The sequence below is a fragment of the Camellia sinensis genome, chromosome 6, assembly GCF_055761805.1.
Source record: "Camellia sinensis isolate YWXY chromosome 6, ASM5576180v1, whole genome shotgun sequence".
Taxonomy (NCBI): Eukaryota; Viridiplantae; Streptophyta; class Magnoliopsida; order Ericales; family Theaceae; genus Camellia; species Camellia sinensis.
Genome location: NC_138966.1, coordinates 107952307 through 107974616, shown reverse-complemented (window position 1 = coordinate 107974616; position 22310 = coordinate 107952307). Strand labels below are relative to the sequence as shown.

The window sequence follows — 22310 nt, the reverse complement described above, 5'->3', positions numbered from 1 at the left end:
TCCGGAGAAGTAATTGCCAAGCTAGAAGCAGATGCCCGAGCAGAAGGGTCAGTTAGAGCAGATGAGGTGAAGAAACTCTCGTACATGTGGTCAGATTTTTGGCTCTCGGGTAGCCGAAGAGAAGAATCCTTCTTATAAATCGGCGGAGGCAAACATACGGTCGGTCTGCTCTGGACAAATGCAATAAACGCATCGATATTCTTCTGCCAATACCGCCTGAAAGAGGAGGTGAAACCCCCTACTCGACTCAAGCCTGGCATCGTCAAAGAGCCGGATATGGGAAGCACGGTGTGTACAAGCCGGCGACTGAAGCGCCCGTAGCTCTCTGAAAATAATAATAAATGAGGTGCTGGCCCCGGGGCACATTGATCAAACCCGAATTGACATGCTACATGGTCAGGCCTATAAACGGCACTATCAACGCCTTCCTCATGCCACACCGGTAATGAACTCGGATGGATCATAATCAGCATATCAACAAAGGGTGCAGGGATGTTCTTCGGCAAAGGAAAGGACACCGAGCGGGAGGAACCATGATAGATAAGCGGTGTGGCCACACCTACAGGTGGGCATACATACGGCCGTGCCACAAAGCGTCGGGGATCATCCACCAGAGTATTCAAGGATAAGGTGGAAATGGTACGTGACCAACGTGTAATCAACGGCTGGCAAGACTTCGCTTTCTCAAATATCCGAGACCCATCAGTATCAAGCACGGGGATGCCATCTTTATCCACTATCTCCCGAAGAACCTCCGCCTCGAATACAGTTGGAGCAGGGGCAAATTTTGGGAACCTCTCGAAGAAAAAACAAAGCAAGAACTGGCTGTGAATGAAGGAGACAGGCTCATATCGACCCACGGAGCGAACCATATCTCGATGTAGTAGATCCAGCCGATAATAGAGATTCCCAAGAAATAGGGGAGCCAAAGGGATCCGATCTCCTCTAAAGAGCCTAACTGCCAAGGGGAAGACGAAAGGATTGAGGGAATCCGGAGGTGTGCTCGGAAGAATGAAGAATGAAAGGAAGCAAGCTAGAAATCCTAAGAAATAGAGCCTGGAGCCATACATCGGACCGGCTTCATACTCCCGAGAGTCAGGGTCAGCATCTCTGGCCAAGGGTTGAAGATCCTTGAAGAAGTGACGGATCCATGCAGTATAGGAGGCACGGTCCGTCCTTATTCGACTAGTCCTCCTCGCTGAACCATCAAAAACAGAACTCTACCGACCACAAGTTTGAAGATTTAGCTTCAGAGATTGGATCAAAGAATCATCTTCGGGGGGTGTCTGCTCAGGGTCGAAGGCATCAGGGCCGGTCACTTCCAGACGCAGCAACATGAACACATCCTCAAGGGTGGGCCCCATCTCGTGCTGGCCAAGTATAAAGGTGTGTATCTCGATGCTCCACCGAAGAGCCATGGCTTCCAGGCTAGCATTGTTGTGACGGATGGATAGAGATCTAGATATTTTCACCGGGATCAATAGCCGGGCCTCCTAAAGCCGTTGACAGAGGCTCTTGTCCGAGAGGACATCATCGACCCACTCCTGCCAACCGAAAGGAGGGTTTGAGAAGGCCTTGAACTGAGGATAACAATATGGAAAGTCCCCCGCTCAATCCGAAAGCGTAGCATCGAGGAAGGAGAAATGAGCGCCTCATGTCCAGAGTCAGTGTCCTCAGTGAGACATAATGGAGCCGCCTTCGGAGATAGAAGAGAAGTGGTGGAGGTAGCCGCCCGCCAGAAGGGGTCCTTCCGACCAAAATAAGGAGATTTCCTCCACTCAGATGCCGGAGGTACATCCCTCTCTTTCATGAGAGCCGGTTCCGATGACCCCGGGACAGCGGGTTTCTTTCGAGAAGACATATGGCTGAAATAACCAGTATCAATAGTAAAGAGTTGACCATATTAAAATTCAGAATATTGTTACATGTAACATGATGGGTTTATTAACAAATTCAACTTCGGACGTCATCAACAATTCATTTTCTCGGATATTCTTCAAGCTCAACAAATTTTAATACCAATGGGTGCATCATCAACATATAGATTTTCGTCTTCTATCATCAATAAGAGGTGCAATGTCATAGGTCGCTTCATGATGAAGTTCAATCGGGTCAATTTCTTAAAGTCACTATGTTCCATATTAAAGGTCCAATTTATACGGGGCTCAAAATTTGGACAGAGTGAAGTTCAATAGTAAATTTCAGGCCCGAGATCCGAAGTATATTACATTGCTTATCAGTAGCAAGATTCAATGGATCATTATGCAAATTACAAGAATGTCCTTTCCAAAGTCCATATTCATAAGTCTAGGGTTTTCTCTCTCCATGTCAAAAATGGAGCTCAAATACTAGTCAACAAGTTATATTCGGCCTTTCCTCGGTGATAAAGTTCAACAAATTATGTTCAAGCCAAGCACCTCAATAAGGTTTCAAGTGCTAGTGCATGTTTCCATATGGCCAAAATCACGGTGTTTGAGCTAAAAAAAATATCATTGGGATTGTCACAAAAATTGAGTCCATATTCAGATTCAGTTTTTTTTTTTTTTTTTTATTTTTTTTTTATTTTCATCAGATTGCTTGAGCCTTCTACATTGCCACAAAAATATATTTATATATATTTAAATATATTTATATTCGGAAGAGGGGGTCGAATGTCATACTTACAAATTTGGGCAGTTAGAGAGGTGAAGTCCGAAGCCGATACTGGAAATTTAAGCTGAAATCAGAGAGGCTTTACAGACTGTAATCAACAAGACTGGGCTAGGCTTGGGCAAGACCACACACGTTGCGTTGAGAGGGCGAACGTGCGTGGTCGACGTCGGATAAGCTGAAGCCGGAAGCAGCGATGTGGAGCTAGGTTGGGCAAGACCACACACGTTGCGTTGAGAGGGCGAACGTGCGTGGTCGACGTCGGATAAGCTGAAGCCGAAAGCAGCGATTGATTGTGCACAAGCCAAGGCTAATGTGGGTAATCCGAGCTCTAAACAAAAAAAATATATATATATATGATAATCAATATATATATATATATATTTGCCCAAAGCTTCTCAAGCAGCAAAGTAAAAAAAAAATTGAAGCATCAGAGATTGAGCGTATGGTTGTTTGCCTGACTTGTGAACATGTATTATACATTAAGGAATTTGAGTCATAATCATCTCAATGGACCACTACCTTCAGAATTCGGGATTCTCAGAAGTATACAAATTATAGATATGTCATTCAACAACTTGGATCGCACGTCTACGGCAGTCGTGACGCTGAAACAGGACAGTGGCAATAATAAACAGTAGCAGCTCTGATTTGTTCACAAAGAAAAATAGATGTGTTGGTCTCATTCAAGAGGAGCCAAAGCTAAAATATATATATATATATATATGTAATAATAATAATAAAAAAAATGTACTGAGGTTTCCCAAGAGTTTACCCACAGATAGATAAGGTGTAAAGCTGAAAGAAGCAAGAAGCATCAAACGGCGTAGGCCGCAAGTCAAGGCGGGGCAGAGATGGCGCAGGCCGTGTGCACGAGCAGTGGACGAGCGAGGCCGGAACCAGCGGTGATGTTGCAGCGGAGTTGGTGACCACACACGACGCGTTGAAAAGGCGACGCGTGTGGTTGGCACTGGAGCAAGCAGTGGTGTCGGTGCTGGCCAGTTGAGGAAGACAATGGCAGTAGAACCACGGAAGAGTCTGGTGTGGGCTTGACAACGTTGTCACGACACCGATGATAGCCGAGGGTGTAGCCGCCAATGGTGTGCAAAATGACGATGAACAGACGAAGCAGGAGCTTGGTCGAAGTTGGCGCAAGTTGATGGCTGGGTTGCGACGCCAGGACAAGTCAGTGACGGGTCTGTGGTGTCTGTAACAGTCAGAGCTAGGTCTTCAATGACGACGGCGGCGACGGGACTAGAAGTTGCAATGGAGGTCTGTGCAAATGACAGCAGTGTTGGTTTGTTGAAGAAGAAGAACACGGCGGTGACCTCTGGCAGTGCAGAAACGAAGCTTTCTTGAGGATGAAGTTGGGTCTCTCGATATAGAGAGAGAGGGAGAGAGAAGGCTGAAATGGGTGTGGCGGCTGTGCAAAGTTTGTAAGGATTAGGGTTTTTTGAGCCTTTCCTTAAATAAAAAAAAAAAAAAAAAAAAGGCATCATGCTTGGTATATTTCATCACACATTCCTTCATATATATCTATACATAACTGCTGCTGACTCACAGATTTGCCAAACAAAAAGAGTGTGTGGGTATTATCCTTTCTTTCCTAAAAAATAAAAAAATAAAAAAAATAAAAAAAATAAAAAAATAAAAAGAGTACAAAAAAATAAAATTTTTGCTTATCAATTTTTTTTGTAAATTGAAGTGCGTCATCAACTTTATCCATAAGCTCTGTCGTGACAACATGTTTTTTTTTTTTTTGGGAAAACGTGATGCGAAGCAGGGTCGAAGAAATGACAGTATGCATGTCTGAGAAATTTTAAAAAAAAAATTCTCAGACACGCAAGGGGCAAATGTAAGAGGAGTTAAGTTTAAGCCCACTAAATTAATTAGGCCCAATAATCCAAGGTTGATGGGCCCAAATTTATCGCAAGTCCAAGACTGGCGGGCCCAGATTTATCGCCATCAAACGGGCTGAATCGCTCTAAGCCTCGAAGGGGTTCGGATCCACGAACTTAGAGACTTAGAGACTTACTCGGGCCCGGACTCGAAAGGGTGTTGAACAAGCCTAAAGATCCGAGGCACTCGGACTCGAAAGGATTCGGACCTACGAATCTAGAGATCCGAAGCACTTGGCTTCGAACGGATTCAGATGCAATCTAGAAGCCGCTCCGTTAATAAGTCCCAGAACACTTGCGGGCTCGGAGCTTTCCGGGATCTACGCACCAGAACCATGGGCGTAATGGAGTTCGAACGAAGGACCCGATCCCGAGGACGGTGAGTGGAGATAAATTCACTCTTCGGTTAAACTAGCCTATACCCGGGTCGAGGTGGCACGACCCCGGGGGGTCCATGAGACTCGGCAATATTTTTTGCGGCAGGACGTCCTCTGGGACTACCCCTGACCCATTGGGATGATTGGGGATCATTGGTTAGGTGTGGCTAAGAAGAAGGGTTCGCCGAGGGAGTGATCTCCTCTTCGGGGTTTTCTCATCTTCGGAGAAGTCACCTCCTCGGAGAAGTCACCTCCTCGGAGAGGTCACTTCCTCGGACAAGGTGGTTAGAGAGAATATCCCCCATGTGCCTTGCACATGGGCTCCATCCTATATCATGAGGTGCCTATAAATAGCACCCACCCATAACTTTACAAGGGATGGATTTTGGAGATTTTTAACTCTTGGGAAAGAACTAATTTCCCTTCTCCATTATCAACCTTGAGAGCGAAAGTGGGAGATCCCTGGGAGAGCTTTGCCATTATTCTATTCTCTAGCCATTTTGCCTTCTTCTTCACCCAATCTCTTATCTCCATCATCTCCTTTGTTGTCGTGTTCCTAAGTTGAGATTATTGAAGAATCTAAGCCTCTCATCATATTCTAGAGAATTCGAAGTTGTTCTTCAAGGATCTTCGAAGATCTTCGAATTTTCTAACTCTTTTCTTGAACCCCCTCCTACACACAGAAGATTGTTCCAACAGTTGATTTGCTTCATGTTAATATTATTGTTCTTTTTCTTCGTTTTTACACTCATTTTGATTCTGAGAAGGATTGAAAGAAAATGTAAAATACTTTAGAAATGTTAGTTATCTTTTATCCTTAGAAGGGACAAATTTTAGGGTTAGACTTGTTGTCTTGGATTTTAAAGTTGCCTTTAACAACGCGCACGTATATGCACTCACTTCGAACTATTTCGGGTATAATCAAAATTATGTTAATATATTAACAATACCATTTTGAGTTATAACTAAATTATTATTTTTGAGTCATAATCAAAACCATTTTAAGGCCTCGTTTGGAAACTGTCTCTTTTAACTTAAAAGTCAAAAAGTTATTAAAAAAATTAAAAAACCAATAACTTATATCAAAAAGTCAAAGATTTCATTTTCTCTCTACTTTTTGCACATCTTTTCGTAAAAAGCCAAATAGTCATCCCAAACGTACTAGTTTTTTTTAGCTCATATTTTAGTCAAATAGTCAAAAAATTACTAAATTAACATATTCCCAAACGAGGCCTAAGTCAACAAAACACCATTTGAGTCATGAGTAAGATAAGATCTACTTTAATTTCACCATCACATCAAGTCATTACCTTGAAATATAATGAAGACAACTCTAAATTATAAACAGGCATACAATATACATAATTTTTACAGGTATGTACTATAAAATGAACTACTACATTATATTGAGAAAAAAGTGAGATAGAGAACATTACAACGACATTCACCTCAAAAAATGAATGGAGAAGAATATAAAACATTAACCTAATAATGAATCACACTTTCTTTGTTCAAATGTAATATATTTTTAAAAAAATAGTTTTGTATTTTTTGAATTTTTATACAACGGAAAATATTTTACGTGATTATTGGAAAATAAATTTATTTTAATAGAAAATATTTTTCATTTTTAAAAAATAAAAAATATTTTTCGAACTAAAATCTTACCAATGCCACCATACTATCATCACCACCAACAACCCGTTGCCTCCACCTCTGTCCTTCCCCCACCACCAATCATCAGTATATTAATCAAATATATAAAATTATTTTCTAAAAGAAAATTTGTATAAAATATTTATCTTTGAAACAAACAGCGCAATAATCATATTGATATGATTATTGCACTTTTCAGCTAACATTACTTTGGAGCTATTAGAGCATCCACAATGGACACACTAAGCTGTGTGTGAGTGTCAGATGCTAAATTTTGACCAGCTAAGGACATTGTTTGGGACTGCAATGGAACTGTTAACGTGTGTTAGTGGTATGTGTTAATATGCCTATTATCTACAGCAAGCGTTTTAGTTAGCAAAGGAGAGGTTTTTTTTGGTCTTACCGGTTGACTAGCCGGACGTCCGGCTGGTTGACCGGTCAACGGCAATTTTTTTTTTTTTTTTTTTTTAAACTTGTTGGGATTTTTTTTTGGACTTGAAATTTATTTTTGGGCTTGAAATTTTTGATTAAAAAAAATTATTTATTTATTTTATTTATTATATACATATATATATATATATATATTTAACACACCCCTTAACACATCTATTGTACCACCATTTATTCACTATTCACCCACTAAATTAACAAACTCTTAACACATTTTTAGATCCCACTTTTAACACTTTTTGTCATATAACACACTTTAACACACAATTTTAACACATCAATTGTGGATGCCCTTACCAATTGGTTGTTGGCCGAGTGGTGATTGGAGCTCGGCTTGGAAGGACGGACTGCGGTTCGATTCCCCGCAACGCCAATTGGGAGGGGACTTGAGCCTATTAATCCAGAACTGCTCCCCGAATCCGGATTAGTCGGCCAGTGGGTCGGATACCGGGTGGTTGAACCAAAAAAAAAATTGTGGATGCCCTTAGAGGTTCAAAGTAACCAAAACCACAAACCAGTTCTAACTTGTACCAAGAGTCAAACCTCAACCCAAACCTTACCAAATCCTCCATACCCAACATCCCAACAACCCCATTTACCACATAATTGCTAGTATATATACATCACATAAACTCACTCTATACAAATGAATCACCTTTAACAAACATGGCTCGACCACTACTCTTACCTCACCACCTATCTACCACCTCTCAATCCAGCTATGTTGCCGCGACCCTTCTCTTGTGTGCCTTTGCACTCTTCGCATGTGCTTCTCATTCACGCAAATGGCGTCGCCAATGGAGAGCTTGCTATGGCTATGGTAACTGCAACAATGGTCCTGTCATACAACACAACAATGAAGAGATGATTTGTGGATTCCAATTCTGCAATGGAGGCGAAGAAGGAAGCATGTGTGGTAGAAGTGGTGAAGTGTCAGTTTGGAAGAAGAACATACTCATGGGTGGGAAGTGCCAGCTCCCAGATTTTTCTGGGGTCATTATATATGACTCTGCTGGGAATATTGTTCCTGCTGCTAAAGCTTCTCCTGCTCTCCCATGGAAATGATGAAAATTGAAGAGTGCAAAGTTGTTGAAAATCACAAGTCTTGTTAAAATGTTTTAAGGGTTTAAAGTTGGCTGGAAAGGTCTTACTCTTGTGAAGTTTCAGGATAGCAATCATCCTGTAACAAGAATTTGTAATTCACCAAGGGTTGGTGTCAATAAATTACCGGTTTTGCAACATCCACATAAAAGGTTACAATAAATTCCCAACACACACAAGAAGACAATTCCACTGTGATATATATATATATATATATTCAACTAATTCATGCACAAACTTCAGCCGGGTAATTCGTCTTTGCCGGTATACTAACAGTGTAGTCACCACAAAAAGAAGAGACGAAGAGAGACGATGGTATTACTACAAGGCTGTAAATTTATTGCAAAAAGTGCATAAGCAGTGAAGAAAAATGCTCCATGTAATTCCAATCATCTAGAATTTTAATCTTTCAATATATTGCGTAATTATTGGTTTATGTTTGGAATACGTTTTGCAAAGGGGTATAAAAACCAAATAGTTATACACCTCACTGATGTGACAGCGGAAATCACTTGTACATTTCAGGCTTCAAGATCCCAACATAAGGCAAGTTCCTGTATGATTCTGCAAAATCCAGTCCATAGCCCACAACGAAATAATCCGGGCACTGCCAAGAACAAGGAGAGAAAAAAAGGTGAATTATGTGCTTAACTATTGATACTATTAAACATTGTTTTCAGTGCACAAAATATAACATGAAAGTAAATCAGATCTACAAATCATGGAAGTCTACAACTTAGAACAACCAAAACTAGTCTAAGATGAATAAAGTGTATGTATTCGGCAAATGTCTGTGTTATGTGTGGCAAGTTCAAGGTATCCAGCCTCCCATATCTTTGATACAGGAAAATGACTAAGGCCACCGACCAATAGATGAGAAGGCTTGCAAGCACTGAGGAGATGAGCTCCATTCTTCCGGCACATGCAAGCAGCCTTCCTTTCCAATTGCTAATTCGGCGATTAGATTTCCAGGATTGATTTTGACAGTTGGATAAGGGAGGTTAATCTAGAGCAGAGGGATTAGCTAATCCCATGGGGGGTGGGATTAATTATCCCTCTCTTTTTTCTTTTCTTTTTTCCGACCAGCAACAACAGAAAATTTTATTACAATGGAGAAGAAAAAAAAAATACAAAGGAGGTTCTAAAGTGAAAGTAAAAATTCTACTAATCGCATACGGACTTCCAATCGCTAGAAATAAAAAAAAAAAATAAATAAAAAAAAAAAAAAAAAAAAAAAAACAAGTGGAATTCCCCTAAATGGAGGAGCAATTGAAGCCCAAAAAGATGCAAGAAATCTGATTTTCTCCCACATCGCAGATACGTCAGTAAATTTATCCTCAAAGATCCTCGCATTCCTTTCCAACCATATAACACAGAAAAGAGCAAAAACTGCACAAAGTCCCAACACCTTTGCCTTTTTGTTTAGGCCTAAGAATCGAAAATCAATAGAGACCATTGAACTACATGCTTCAGGGGCCACCCAAGTAAGACCTCCCCAAGCAAAAAACTGCTGTCATAAACTTCTTGCCACTGAGCAGTGCAAGAAAAGATGATTCAGACTCTCTCCCTCCCCCTTACACAGAATGCACCAATGAGGAGAAAGATAACAATTAGACCTCCTCTTTTGAAGGATCTCATTGGTCAAAATGCTTCCATGAACCAAAGACCCTATAAAAAAACTTTACTTTGAGATGTGCAAAAGACTTCCAGATTCTTTCATGATGAGGGAAAAAATGGTATGTTTGGTTTTTCAGTGACTTTTCCAAAGAAGGATTTACAAGAAAAGACACCGGAAGAATGTAAGAGCCAAACAAATTTATCACCCGAAGAAGAATCCAAAGACAAATGATTAATGCAAAACAACAAGGAGGCTAAATCACCAATCTCTCTATCAGAAAGATTTCTAGCAAAGCTAAGACTCCAAGCAATTGGAGCCAAACTAGAGCATGCCAACAACACGATGGAAGAACCTAAGTTGCACGAAGCGGGAGCGGGAGCGAAGAAGCGTGAGCCGATAAAAGTTTCTTAGGTTTGGAGCGCCTCAGGGAGCGGTAATATATATATATATATTTTTTAATACACATTAAAAAATTTTTTATAAATATTGTTATTTTAATGCACATTAAATATTTTATTTATTTATTATATTTTGTAAATAAAATATATCAAACTCCCTCATCCCTCTATTAACTAATGAGCCATTAAGCTTTTCCAACACCATTCTTACCACATTAAAATCTACACCCACACACCAATTTGGTAAACACAACCCATACAAACCAACCAACTCATCCCACCAAACCCCTCTCCTTAAAGGACTATTAGGGCCATAAACCCCAGACAACCACCATTCCTTGCTATCTAAATTTCTAAACCTGATTGAAATTGAAAACTCCCACAAAATTGTCTCATAATCGCTCACTACTTTTTCATCCCAAATAATCAAAATATCCCCCGACGCTCCTACCGATGGAAGGTATCCCCACTTCCTAAATATAGCTCCCCATACGCTTTTAATAAGATTTCTATCACAAGTCTCACGTTTTGCTTCTTGTAGCAACACTATATCCAGTTGATGTAACTTCAACATTTCTCTAATGACCCCCCTTTTCCTCCTAGACCCCTTAGTTATCCCTCATTTAATTCCTCATATGAGTGATAAGAAGGTTATCCTAGGATTAGATATTTTGTACTAAACAAGGGACAAGGGGGAGAATGTGAGGCCCACATATGTTTTTCTTATCCTAATCCCTCACCCACTCATCCAGTTATCAAACACTCCCTAAAAGGTTTCTGCCAACCAGACAGTGAACTTACACAACAGACCATCCAATTGAAGCACGTCAAGATAATTTCTTTAAAAATTTTAAAGGTCTGGCTTGGGTAAACAGAGCTTTCACCCTTCAGTGCTTTTTAACTTTCCCAATTAAAATAACTAAAAACAAAAACAAAAAAAATCAAAGATTTAATCCATCAATTACAGATCACTTTTGGAAATACTACTTCAAAGTCCTTTAGAAGTATGTGATTGGTTATTCTGAGTCGAGAAAAAAGCATCTTCTTATGTTATAGTTGTCAAAATGTACAAGAATTCAATGAAGAGTGGTCAAATAATCTAAACTCAAAAGGAAAGAGAAAAGTTCTATACAAGCACAGTAAAAAGAAGGTCATGTCTCAGAAACATTATAACAAGTTAACAACTATTACTATAAAGTAGAAATGGACTATTTGACTTCCTGAAACTATTGAATGGAGGTTGTGCCTCTGAATACTTACAACACATACATGGTGGTAATTGACTGTTATAAAATGACATAAATAATAAGGAACCGCCATAATAAAGAATTCGACCATTCAAACCTCAAATGCATGAATGGCAATTGTAATTTACAATGCCTTGAAACTAGCAAAACGAAAAAATTTCGACGGGCACACTAGGATATCATTGCCTAGAAAATCAGAGGAGATAAACTATTTGGTAATTCAGGTTCCTCTCGACACCAAGAAATGTTGGGCTGCAAGAATTTATAGTTTTTAATTGAACCGATATATGATCCTGCCAGAAGAAACACACTGCAACTCAATGATGTGGCAGCAAAGCATAGTTAGCTGATAAAATGTATTAGTTTGTCCTTGGTACTCCACATATTACTGCAGGTAAATTGTGCAGCTATTTTCAAATGTATTAGTTTTCAATTGTTTGAAACATCAAACATGGTAAAACTTGGATTTAGAGAAGGTTTCACCAATTGCATATGCACGAGAGAGAGAGAGAGAGAGAGAGAGAGAGAGAGAGAGAGAGAGAGAGAGAGAGAGAGAGAACCTCAAAGCCATAATAATACTTTCCTTTACCCACAAGCTCAAAATTAACCTTTCGTCTTTTATCAAGGAGGGTACACACCGATACGGAGGACACTCCTTTGGATTTCAAAAGAGCAATAAGACAAGACAAAGTGTTTCCCGTATCCACAATGTCCTCAACCTAAGCCAAGGAAAAACCGAAATATAAGTAACATGTCAAAGAAAGAATATCAAAGCTGAATAGAAAATAAAAATACAGGAATAATATCAAACCCCATAAATGTTGAGAATAAGACCAACTATGCACCCATCACTAATCCAACTTGCACGTTTATTTTTCTTGTCTCAATGTAACCCATGTAAAATAATCTTTTGTCAATATATAATATTCTGATCTTTATTGTTGTTGTGGTGGTGGTGGTGGTGGTGGTGCAGAAGCAGAAGGGATTGGGGGCACGACTGCAAGGTGTGGACCTTGCCAGTAACATAAATTAACCATATCTTCCTTCTGATAAAGCTCTGTATGATGGTTGTAATTTTGATTCCCCCATTACTACATACTCTCCTCCCAGAGCTTTCTAAATAAGCTTGGTAAAGAAGTTTAGAATTTGGGTCTTGTTAATTTGAGTCCTTGAGGTTTAAAAATATTATTTATCATTTATTGAATGCATTTTTATGCAAAATGTATAATTTTTTTAAACTTCTTAACATGCATCTTCCCAGGGAAATTCTAATACACACCTGTTTAAAAGGGGGAACCATATGCACCCTAATTATGCCGTTTTCATCTTTAGTTATGATCAATTTTCTTCTTTAGTTATGACATTAATTTAGTTAGGACTCAAGAGTTCTTTAGTCATTGACAATTTTTTCTTTCTTTTTGATTGAAATTATGCCATTTTCCTATTTTAGTTATAAGGTGCATATATAGTTCATATGATAATTTCTGGCCTTAAAAGGTATGCCTTAACAAAACTCTTAGAAATTTTAAAAAATAACATCTACATCCAGACTGTCTCCTAATTTGACAAAATCTCAGATCATTCCCCATGTTATGTGGTGGTTCATTTCATTGAATAAAGATACATTGCATTGCAGTAACCCTTTTCGATCTAAATGTTTGTTCTTTAAAAAAAAAATAAATAACGAAGCAAACATCAATCAAATGTCACAAAATGAAATCGCTTTCACGAGTCATTATGCAACCAAAAAATCAGAACACAAAAAATCTTCATCTTCACACAATTAGATACCAAACAACAGCGGCGAAAGAATTAAAAATGAAATTGAATGATATAAACAGTACCAGAATGACGTGCTTTCCCTGAATATCGATCTTCAAGTCGAATGAAATTCTCGGAGCGCCGTTCGATACAGTTCCTGAGCCGTACGACTCGGCTCGAACGAAGTCAACGTTGAGGGGAAGTTTGATCTTTCTGACGAGGTCGGCTAGGAACAGAAAGGCGCCGGTGGCCACGCCGACGACGACCGGCGGGGATGAAGAGACGGCGTTGGTGGTGAAGTCATGGGTGATCTGAGAGGCCAGATCGGAGACTCGTTGGGAGATTTGGTCTTCGCTGAATAGAATTCTCTCTATGTCGTCGTCCAAAGCCATGGCCACAGAGATAGATACAAGCAGAAGAAGAACAAGGGTTTATTTTATTGGTTGCTGTTTTAAACCCTACAACTAAAAGTGTGGAATATTATTGAGCATCAAATTTTAGTTGCATTTGATCCAAAAAAAATTTAGTAGCATTTGGTTTGAAACTCAAATCAAATCATGATTTTAATTTTTAAAAATTTCAAAATCCATAATTAAATGGGTAAATTATACTGATATCTTGGGCTCTGTTTGTTTGGAGATTTAGAGGAGGATTGGAATTGGTAATGAGGTGAGACTCACGTGTTTATTTTGAGAGAGAGAGAGAGAGGGAATTGCTAGTGATTTTCGGATTATGATGGGCCTCCCCAAGGGGATTTGGATAGGCCTCTAGAACTTGGTATTAAAAAAATAGTCCAGCGAACTAGAAATTTTTTTTATTTTTTATTTTTTACATGTCGGACATTTCTTTTTAACATTAATGTATAATTTTTGTATTTTTTGTTAAGTAAAAATCATTATTTTATTTGTTTTATTTTTTTCTAGAAATTTTTTATTTTATTTTTATTTTTTTAAAAATTTTATACATGTCAGGCATTTTTTTTAAAGCATTAATGTTTAATATTTTTGTATTTTTTTATTTGTTTTATTATTTTATATTTATTTTATGTAAAAATAATTTAACAATCCCTACACTAACAACTATCATCAAAACAAACACAATTTTACTTAATCACATCACTATCAATCACTTACATTCTATGTCTGAAAACAAACAGAGCCTTGAGGTTTTGTTTAATATAATCTCTCATTTACGTTTGAAAAATTACACTTAGTTTCTTGTCGAATTAAAATAGCATATTTGTCATTTAATCTTTGGTTTCTACAAAATACTTTTCAGAAAATTTTCCGTTTTTATTTTCTGTATTTTTTGCTTTCAATGAATTTTTTTAATATTTGAAGCAATTTTTTTAAAAAAAATTTAGATATGCCCAACATAAATACACTTAAAAACTATAATATTTGTGAAAAAAAATTTCAAAAAATTCACTAAATACCAAAAATATTAAAAAAATACAAAAATTTAGTACATTTTTTGTATTTTTGTGTGTTTATTAATTTTTTAAAATATTTTTTCATAAATATTTTACTATTTAGATACATCTAAGTAAGGTACATCTAAAAAAGTAAAAAAAAAAATGCTTAAAATTTTTAAAATATTCACTAAAAAAAACTCAATTTTCAAAAAACTGAAACCAAATATATTGAATCATTTTTTTTAACTCACAAAAAAAAATTGAATTTTCTTTATTTTTCGTGTTTTTTTTAATATTTTAATTTTAATTTTTTATTTTTTAGATACACCTAATCTAAATATACTTACGAAGTATAATATTTTTTGATTTTTTTTTAAATTCACCAAATTCAAAAAAAAAAAATCAATAATAATATGAATGACGATATTTGGTAATACTATAATAATAAATGTTGGTAAATAAACAAGAAAGAAAAATGATGGTGGAAATAAAAATGAAAAATTATACATATTTAAAAATTTATACAAAGAATATCATGAAAATATTGTAATAGTAATGTTATTGTAAATATAAATCATGTTTATAAGTGTTTTGTTTTAAAGTAAAAGATCACCATTAAGTTACATCATTGTATTTGAAAATTTTATATAAAATTTATGTTTGTATATCATCTCTCAATAAGAATATATTCAAGTAAAATTTAATGATGAAAAGTTGTAGAATGTAGTCTTAATGATAGGAAGAAGAAATGGTAAGAAAAATGACAGCATGATCATTTAGAAAATTTTAGGACATGACATCTAAGGGTGTGCGTGATGTGGTTCCGACGGTTTGAGAGTAAAATTATAAACCAAATAGCGGATTAGTGGATTGCCGAATTGGCAAATTACGGTTTGAGTGGTTTTAGGCGGATTGGCGAATTGAAAAATATTCTAACCAATTATCAAGCCTTTGCATAATATATAATATAATTTGCATAATATTTTTCATATATATAATACAAACTAATTTTACATAATATTTTCATATATATAACTACTAATTTGTAATAAATATCATGTATTAAATCTCTTTCACACTCATTTTTGCTTTAATATTTCATTATAGATTATATATATATATATATATATATATGTATTAACTATAGCGGCGTGGAGCGGTTTCGAAGGTAAATTGTAAATTTTAAAGTTTAAATCACGGTTAGCGGATAGAGCAGTGTAGATTGATGCAGATCAGTGCAGTTTTAGCAGATTTGCCGTATTTTGCATAGCCAAAATGACATCAGCTATCCAGGAGCAATTTGTAAAGAGATTAAAAATCTTGGGAAGGGGAATCTGTATTAAACAAAAATCTCAAGGAGTGTCGATGTAATTTATCCTAACTAAATATATAACTCAAAACTCAATTTAAAATTTATTTTTAAAACTTCTAATCAAATTCTTTCAAAATTCAATTTTTTCTAAAAAAAAAAAAGATCTATAGATTTTTTTTTTGTTCTTTAAAATTATTTTTTTATTTTTTTATTTTTTTTTTATTTTTGAAGAAAAAATTTATTTTTATTTTTTTATTTTTTCAAAAAAATATTTTGTTATTTTTTTAAAGTATTGACCAAATAATTTGTTATAATTTCAAATATATATAGGCGATTCAAAAATTTTTAAATATTAAATATTTAAAAAATAAATACAAACTATTCCAATTTTTTTTAACAATATTTAATAAAATATTTTAAATAAAATTATATATTTAAAATAAAAATAAATAAATAAAATTAAAATTTTTAAATATTTAGAAATAATATTTAAAATATTTTTAAAAAATACAACGCACATAAAATAAATAAGTAAATAGTTACAGTGAAAAATATTTATCCAAAAAAAAAAAAATAAGAAAACTTTTAAACATTTAAAAAAAACTGAAAAAAATTCAAAATACAACTCAAAACTCTTTTTCATATTTATAACCAAATAAATTTTCTCTTTTTAAAATTCGTAACCAAACTAGTTTTTGTAATTTCCAAAATTATAGATTTTAAACAAATCTCAAAAAAAAAAATGTGTTTGTACTATCTAAAAAAAAAAAAAAAAAAGAGACAAAAAAATGCGATTGCAATTCATTCATATTTATTCAAAGGAAAATGTGAGATGGCCCAATTACAATGGATGTTTTGGTGACAATTTTCATAATCATCCTTCATCATCTGTAGAAGGAGGTGTAAAGCTCCAGTACCAACTCAATCTAAAGGCTTCTCTGACTCAACAATCAGATCCATCGCACACTGCTCTACTTTAAAAAGTGACGGCAAAATGAAAGAAACTTGGAATTGCTCGCCACCTTTAAGTCTACACCCAAAATATTCATCAACTCTTATATGGCTGCTCCAAGCATAATCTCCACTACTCTCACGGAAGCCGAAAGAGGTTGGAGTATAACTAAAATCGATGTCATTAGTTTTATCGGTAAAAATGATGTATGGATAATCATTTAATTTCATGGAGCAACTTTCTTCATCATCAGCTTTATAAAAAACAATTTCCACATCGAACCCTGAAACATAATTGTTTTTCCCTCCCACTACTGGCACTTCTAAGGATATTGAAGAAGATCCTGTTACTTTATTGCTGAAAATACGGCTGAAGTCATCAGGATTGAAAGTGTCTCCCACGAACAAGGACCTTTCACGAAGATTCTGTCATATGAATTTCTAATTAGTAGATTGTTAGACGAAAATAATTAAAATAAATTTGCGAATACAAAATCAATAATACTATAAAATATAGATAGTGTAATTTCAGAGCGAAACTATATATTTTATGATAAATCCTACTCCTTTCATGTAATATGTATAATTAAGATTATGTCATGTTCATTCTGTATCCCTATAATCTTGTTTGAAATTATTTTTCCATCAAATTAATACAGTGGCAAGTTTTAATTTTATCATTTACAATTAAAAGACTTGTTTATATTTGAAAAAAGAAATGTTAGATATGCCACATATGTTTTTATCATTGTTTTGTATTATTGTCGACATGGAAATTTATAATTGGCTCATTTATTTATAGATAATTATTAAGAAACTAATGAAAACAAATAACATATTGTCATATAGAAATGCTATATATGACCGATTATTTATCATTATTTTGTGTCACCGTCTATATGGATACTTATAATTAATTCTATTATTTAAAGATGATTATTAACAAATTAATGCAAACAAATGACATCTTCCCATGTAGGTTGGTGATATAAAAAGATGATATAAACATGTGATATATAATCTTCTAATATATTATCATGTAGCTGGTAATAAAAACAATAAAAAAAACTAGTGAATCCTATTTTTAAAATTGTTACTGCCACATCATTCAAGTAAAAAAATTTGAATAAGAAATTCAATAAGAGTAAGATATTATTTTCCATATCTAATAGGCAACTCTTCTCTAGTCCACTGGTGTTGTTTAGGTCCATGAGACCCACCACAGGTTCTATTGTTGAACACTTCATCTATTTCATTCATACAAAAATTAAATCGATCTGTTAATCGTAACTTGTTTAATTTATTGCGTTTGTTACCAAAAAATATATTATTTATTTTTAAAAACACAATTGTCATCCCTTTTCTTCTTCTTTTTTTGTCTGCGACAAATTTGATATATTGAACAATATTATGATTATCGGATCGATATAATTTTTTTTTTTTTTTTTGTGAATGAAATACACAAGAGTGTCTGATAAAATGAAATATTCGAATTATCGAAACAGAATTCATGATAGACCCCATGATTGATTCCACAAACCTAAATAGCATCCTCCAATCCATATAATCTGGACCGGATGGAATCCTCCTCCTTTGATATTTTTCAGGACACATTTAAAATAAATTTGGTTTCACACATTTTACTTAATTTTCAAAGAGATTTTTTTTGCTAAATTGTTGCACCTGAGAGAGAGAGAGAGAGACCCGAAGGGGAGTTCGTAAATTGTTGAGCCTTGCGGAAATGATCATATGTGCACCTACAAACCGAAGATCTTCCCATGTATTGGGTGTCAACCACAACATTAGAGTCTTAAATTTTGGTAGATCGGATATTTTTTCAAGTGATGGACATCCATCAGCACTTATATTAGATAAATTAGGAGGAAGATATGAGATAGATTGAAGACTTGTGCACTTATCCAACGAAAGGTTTTCTAGTTTGGATAGATGACTGAAGCCATACGGTAGGCTACGAAAATTGTTTCCGCCTAAATACAAATTTCGCAATGAGGATGATAAACTCCTAAGATCAGCTGGAAAATCTCCTTCAGACAGATTGTAATCACTGAGATCTAGCTGTGTTAAGGAACACAAACCTAAAATAGAGGATGGTAAAAATCTTATGGAGTCGGCATTTTTTCTCGGTAAAACCCAAGATGAAATGAGAGGAAACCAGGATTTAGCTGTGAATTGCCTATTACATCCCTTCAATGATATTCTCCTAAGATTCTTCAGTAGTCCAATAGAGAAAGGTAGTTGTTTAATGGCTGTTCCATCTGCAAGAAGCTCTGTTAAGCTTTCCATATGTCCCAAGTGCTCTGGAAACTCCCCTAGTTTTGTGCAACCAGTGAGATTTAGATGTTCAACAGACTTCAACTTGCAGACACTGCCTGGAAGAAACCTGAGGTTCATGCAATCTTTCAAATTCAAGTAAACAAGTTTATCTAGAAGTCCGATTGATTTGTGGAGCTCCATTAAACTTGTACAACATCCAAGTCGTAATTCCTCGAGCATCGATAGTGAGCAGAAGATGGGGCTTTTTGTTAGGCATTTGGAATTACTGAGATTTAGAATTTTCAAGCTCTTGAAGTGCTGTTAAAACCAAGAAAAAAATATACAAAATTATATAATTTTCTTTCATCATGACCCCACCAAAGAATTTATCCAAAATCCCAAACAACGATAAATTTGATAAGAATATCATACCTTCCCATCTATCCAGAGTGTTTTCAATCTGCTGAATTGCATGTCTAAAATAACAAGTTTCTCTGGATGAAAATTGGATGGTAAATACTCCAATGGGCAGTAATGCCAACAGAGCCACCTTAACTCCTCAAATAAATGTTCAAAATTTCCACAGAGGTGCACATGATTTATTCGAAGCAATCTTAACTTAGGCATCTCAGCAAATGCTTTATTACTCCATTGTATCTTCTTTAACATGGGTAGGATCAGGATCACGCCTTCAACTGCTTCCGTTCCCTAATATAGTAATATTTAAAATCAAAATGGAAAATTAAAAGAAAGAAAGACTATAGAATTAAGATGTGATGTTTATGAGACAAAAAATGAAATGATTATGGATTTGACGTGACATTTTGTCTTTTAGTACTATTTTAGTCCAAAAAGCCAAAGAATTAAGATTCAACTCTTACCTTATTTTTTTCGAGTACATAGCATACATCTTCATGAAACCACAATCTACTGCGCTTTTCAGGCTCCTTGGGATGTCTTTCACGAATAATCTCCCTTCCCATATCCCTAACTAGATCATGCATCATCAACTTATTGTTTACACTAATTCTCAGTAAACATCTACTAATCAAAACACTAATTCCAATTTCTGCGAAGAAACCACAACCATTCAATATAGTAATGGCATAGTCTTTGTCCATTCCAATGAAAAAGAAAGCAATATCAAAGAAGATATCCTTTATTTTGTCATCATCTAGTGCATCAAAACTTATCCTAAGTTTTTTCTGAATTTCCTCATGAGGAATTTGTTGTAATTTATCAAATGCACTTTTCCATTCTGCCATGTTTCTTCCAAACAAATAAGAACCCAAAACTTCAAGAGCTAGTGGCAGCCCACTAGCATAATTTACTATACCATTTGCAAGATCTGCATAATTTTCTAATGGATTAGTTTTGCCAAAGGCATGCCAACTGAAAAGCTGCAGAGACTCTTCGTGATTCAATTCCTCAACCATGTATCTTTTATCAACTTTCAGTCCCTTCAACAAGTGCTCATCTCTAGTTGTTATGATAATTCTACTTCTTGGACCAAACCAATCACGATTTCCTGCCAAGCTATTTAATTGTCTTAATTGATCCACATCATCAAGAACAATGAGAACCCTTTTAGAATGGAGCCTTCCTTTTATCAAATTCATTCCTCTATCAACACTGGCAATCTTTAGATTCTTTGTCCTTAATAATTCAAAAAGAAGTTGTTCTTGCAATTGAAGTAGGCCATATTGTCCTATAAATTCTCTAACATCTGCAAGAAAACAACTCCCTTCAAATTGGAGGAAAATTTGATTATACACAGCTTTTGCAATGGTCGTTTTGCCTATTCCACCCAAGCCGTATATCCCAATCATGCGAACATCATCTGATCCAAAGCTCAACAACGACTTTATGTGTTCAACACGAGAATCTATTCCAACTGGGCGCACAGCGACATGTAGGAATGTATGTTTCAGTTCACATAAAACCTCTCTAACAATTTATTGGATGAACTTTGCTTCATGCCTGTCAATTTCAATCCAAATAAAAAGTGAAGCAAGTATACAATACGGAAATACAAGACCTTACAAAACCCACTCCCAATATGAAGTTAAGAAATGTAAAATTCAAAACAACTTGAAGTTACAAAGTGAACTATTTATACTTAATATAGTGCAATGAAACAATTAAGTTGTATTTGTATGCATATAGTCTAGAATGTAAGTGTGTAGTATGCACTTTGGTATGTATGCATTATATTTCAGGCCTCGAACTTGATTTCAGAGTAAATATTCTATATATGCATGAATCAGAGCACAACACTCACTCATTTCGTTTTTATAACCAAAACAGACTTAAATAAAATTATTGACGAAGGCATTGTAAGTCAGTTTTAATAAAAGATAAGCATGTATTAAACAAAAAAATTGAATTTTTTTCAATCAAATCCATAAATAAAACTCTCAATAAGTATTAAAATAGACAATTGTAAAAACAAGTATCAACATGGTAGGATTTTCTATCTAGTTAAGGATAAAAATTGATAGCAGCAACATCAAAATAAAAAGGATGTTAATAAAGATTACCCATTTGCAACATTTTGCAAATCCCACCCTGACAAATTAGCAGCTTCAGAGAGGGCAGCTCTCCTCACCTGCACCTTCTCCATCTCATTCACGTAACGCTTTTCGTGTCTTCCAAATGCTTCTCCAAAATACCCAGTTTGGTGGCGTACATCAGATGGATCAACACCGTAGAATATTGGGACAAGTAATTGTCCAAGTGTTTTCTTGCATTCAATGATCTTCACGAGCTCATCAAGGCACCATCTGGAAGAAGCATAGTTTCTTGAGAAAACAACGATGGAGATCCTGGATCCTTCGATTGATTTGAGAAGCTCCGAAGAAATTTCACGTCCTCTTGGAAGTTCATCATCATCCTGAAGGTGTGAATTCCAGCTTGAACCAAGGCCTCGTAGAGATGATCAGTGAAGTTTTTGCGGGTATCTTTACCTCTGAAACTCAAGAACACGTCATAGCTCCAGTGAGGTTGTGTCGAAGATGATGAAGAAGAAGAACAATGATCTAAGCTTCTTTTAAAAGCCATGGATGATCAAACCAAAAATAGATTAGAGATCAAAATCAATTGTAAACAGTGTGAGAGAATAGTGATTCGGCCAAAGGTAAGAAAAGAGTCAATTGCAAATTGCAAGCTCCTCCATCCCATGTTATGGGCTTTGGAGGGATCTCA

The 22310-nt window shown here is 35.6% G+C and overlaps 2 protein-coding genes and 1 pseudogene across 5 annotated transcripts; 1 reads left to right on the top strand and 2 right to left on the bottom strand.

The window, feature by feature from the left end:
- Window positions 1-7492: 7492 nt before the first annotated feature.
- Window positions 7493-13669, bottom strand: LOC114271152 (uncharacterized). 3 transcript variants are annotated; one of them, XR_003632254.2, is made up of 5 exons: window positions 13239-13635; window positions 11955-12113; window positions 8618-8738; window positions 7986-8210; window positions 7493-7868 (listed from the first exon to the last, which is right to left on the bottom strand). XR_003632254.2 is itself a non-coding variant. In XM_028212763.2 (4 exons), the coding sequence occupies exons 1-3, from the start codon at window positions 13545-13547 to the stop codon at window positions 8640-8642; spliced, it is 567 nt and encodes a 188-aa protein (XP_028068564.1). In that variant the 5' UTR covers window positions 13548-13664; the 3' UTR covers window positions 7493-7868; window positions 8618-8639. The 3 variants fall into 3 exon arrangements, 2 of the variants coding, with proteins under 2 accessions (XP_028068564.1, XP_028068563.1); XM_028212763.2 differs by lacking the exon at window positions 7986-8210 and having other exon boundaries at window positions 13239-13664; XM_028212762.2 differs by lacking the exons at window positions 7493-7868; window positions 7986-8210 and having other exon boundaries at window positions 8512-8738; window positions 13239-13669.
- LOC114271180 (nucleolar protein) lies at window positions 7697-8095 on the top strand. The gene has a single exon (XM_028212790.2). The coding sequence runs from the start codon at window positions 7697-7699 to the stop codon at window positions 8093-8095; it is 399 nt and encodes a 132-aa protein (XP_028068591.1).
- Window positions 13670-16658: 2989 nt separating the features above from the next.
- On the bottom strand, window positions 16659-22310 carry LOC114271153 (TMV resistance protein N-like; annotated as a pseudogene). The gene is made up of 5 exons (XR_014332746.1): window positions 21647-22310; window positions 19988-21086; window positions 19539-19814; window positions 18537-19424; window positions 16659-17258 (listed from the first exon to the last, which is right to left on the bottom strand). The product of XR_014332746.1 is annotated as a TMV resistance protein N-like (transcript).

Bases quoted from the DNA above. Each gene is read 5' to 3' on its own strand.
- LOC114271180 (XM_028212790.2), top strand. From the start codon at position 7,697: ATGGCTCGACCACTACTCTTACCTCACCACCTATCTACCACCTCTCAA.
- LOC114271152 (XM_028212762.2), bottom strand. From the start codon at position 13,547: ATGGCTTTGGACGACGACATAGAGAGAATTCTATTCAGCGAAGACCAA. The intron at 12,114-13,238 runs GTACTGTTTATA...TCCTTGGCTTAG, and splicing joins AGGGAAAGCACGTCATTCTG to GTTGAGGACATTGTGGATAC. The intron at 8,739-11,954 runs GTTCTCTCTCTC...TGTTCTTGGCAG, and splicing joins AGTATTATTATGGCTTTGAG to TGCCCGGATTATTTCGTTGT.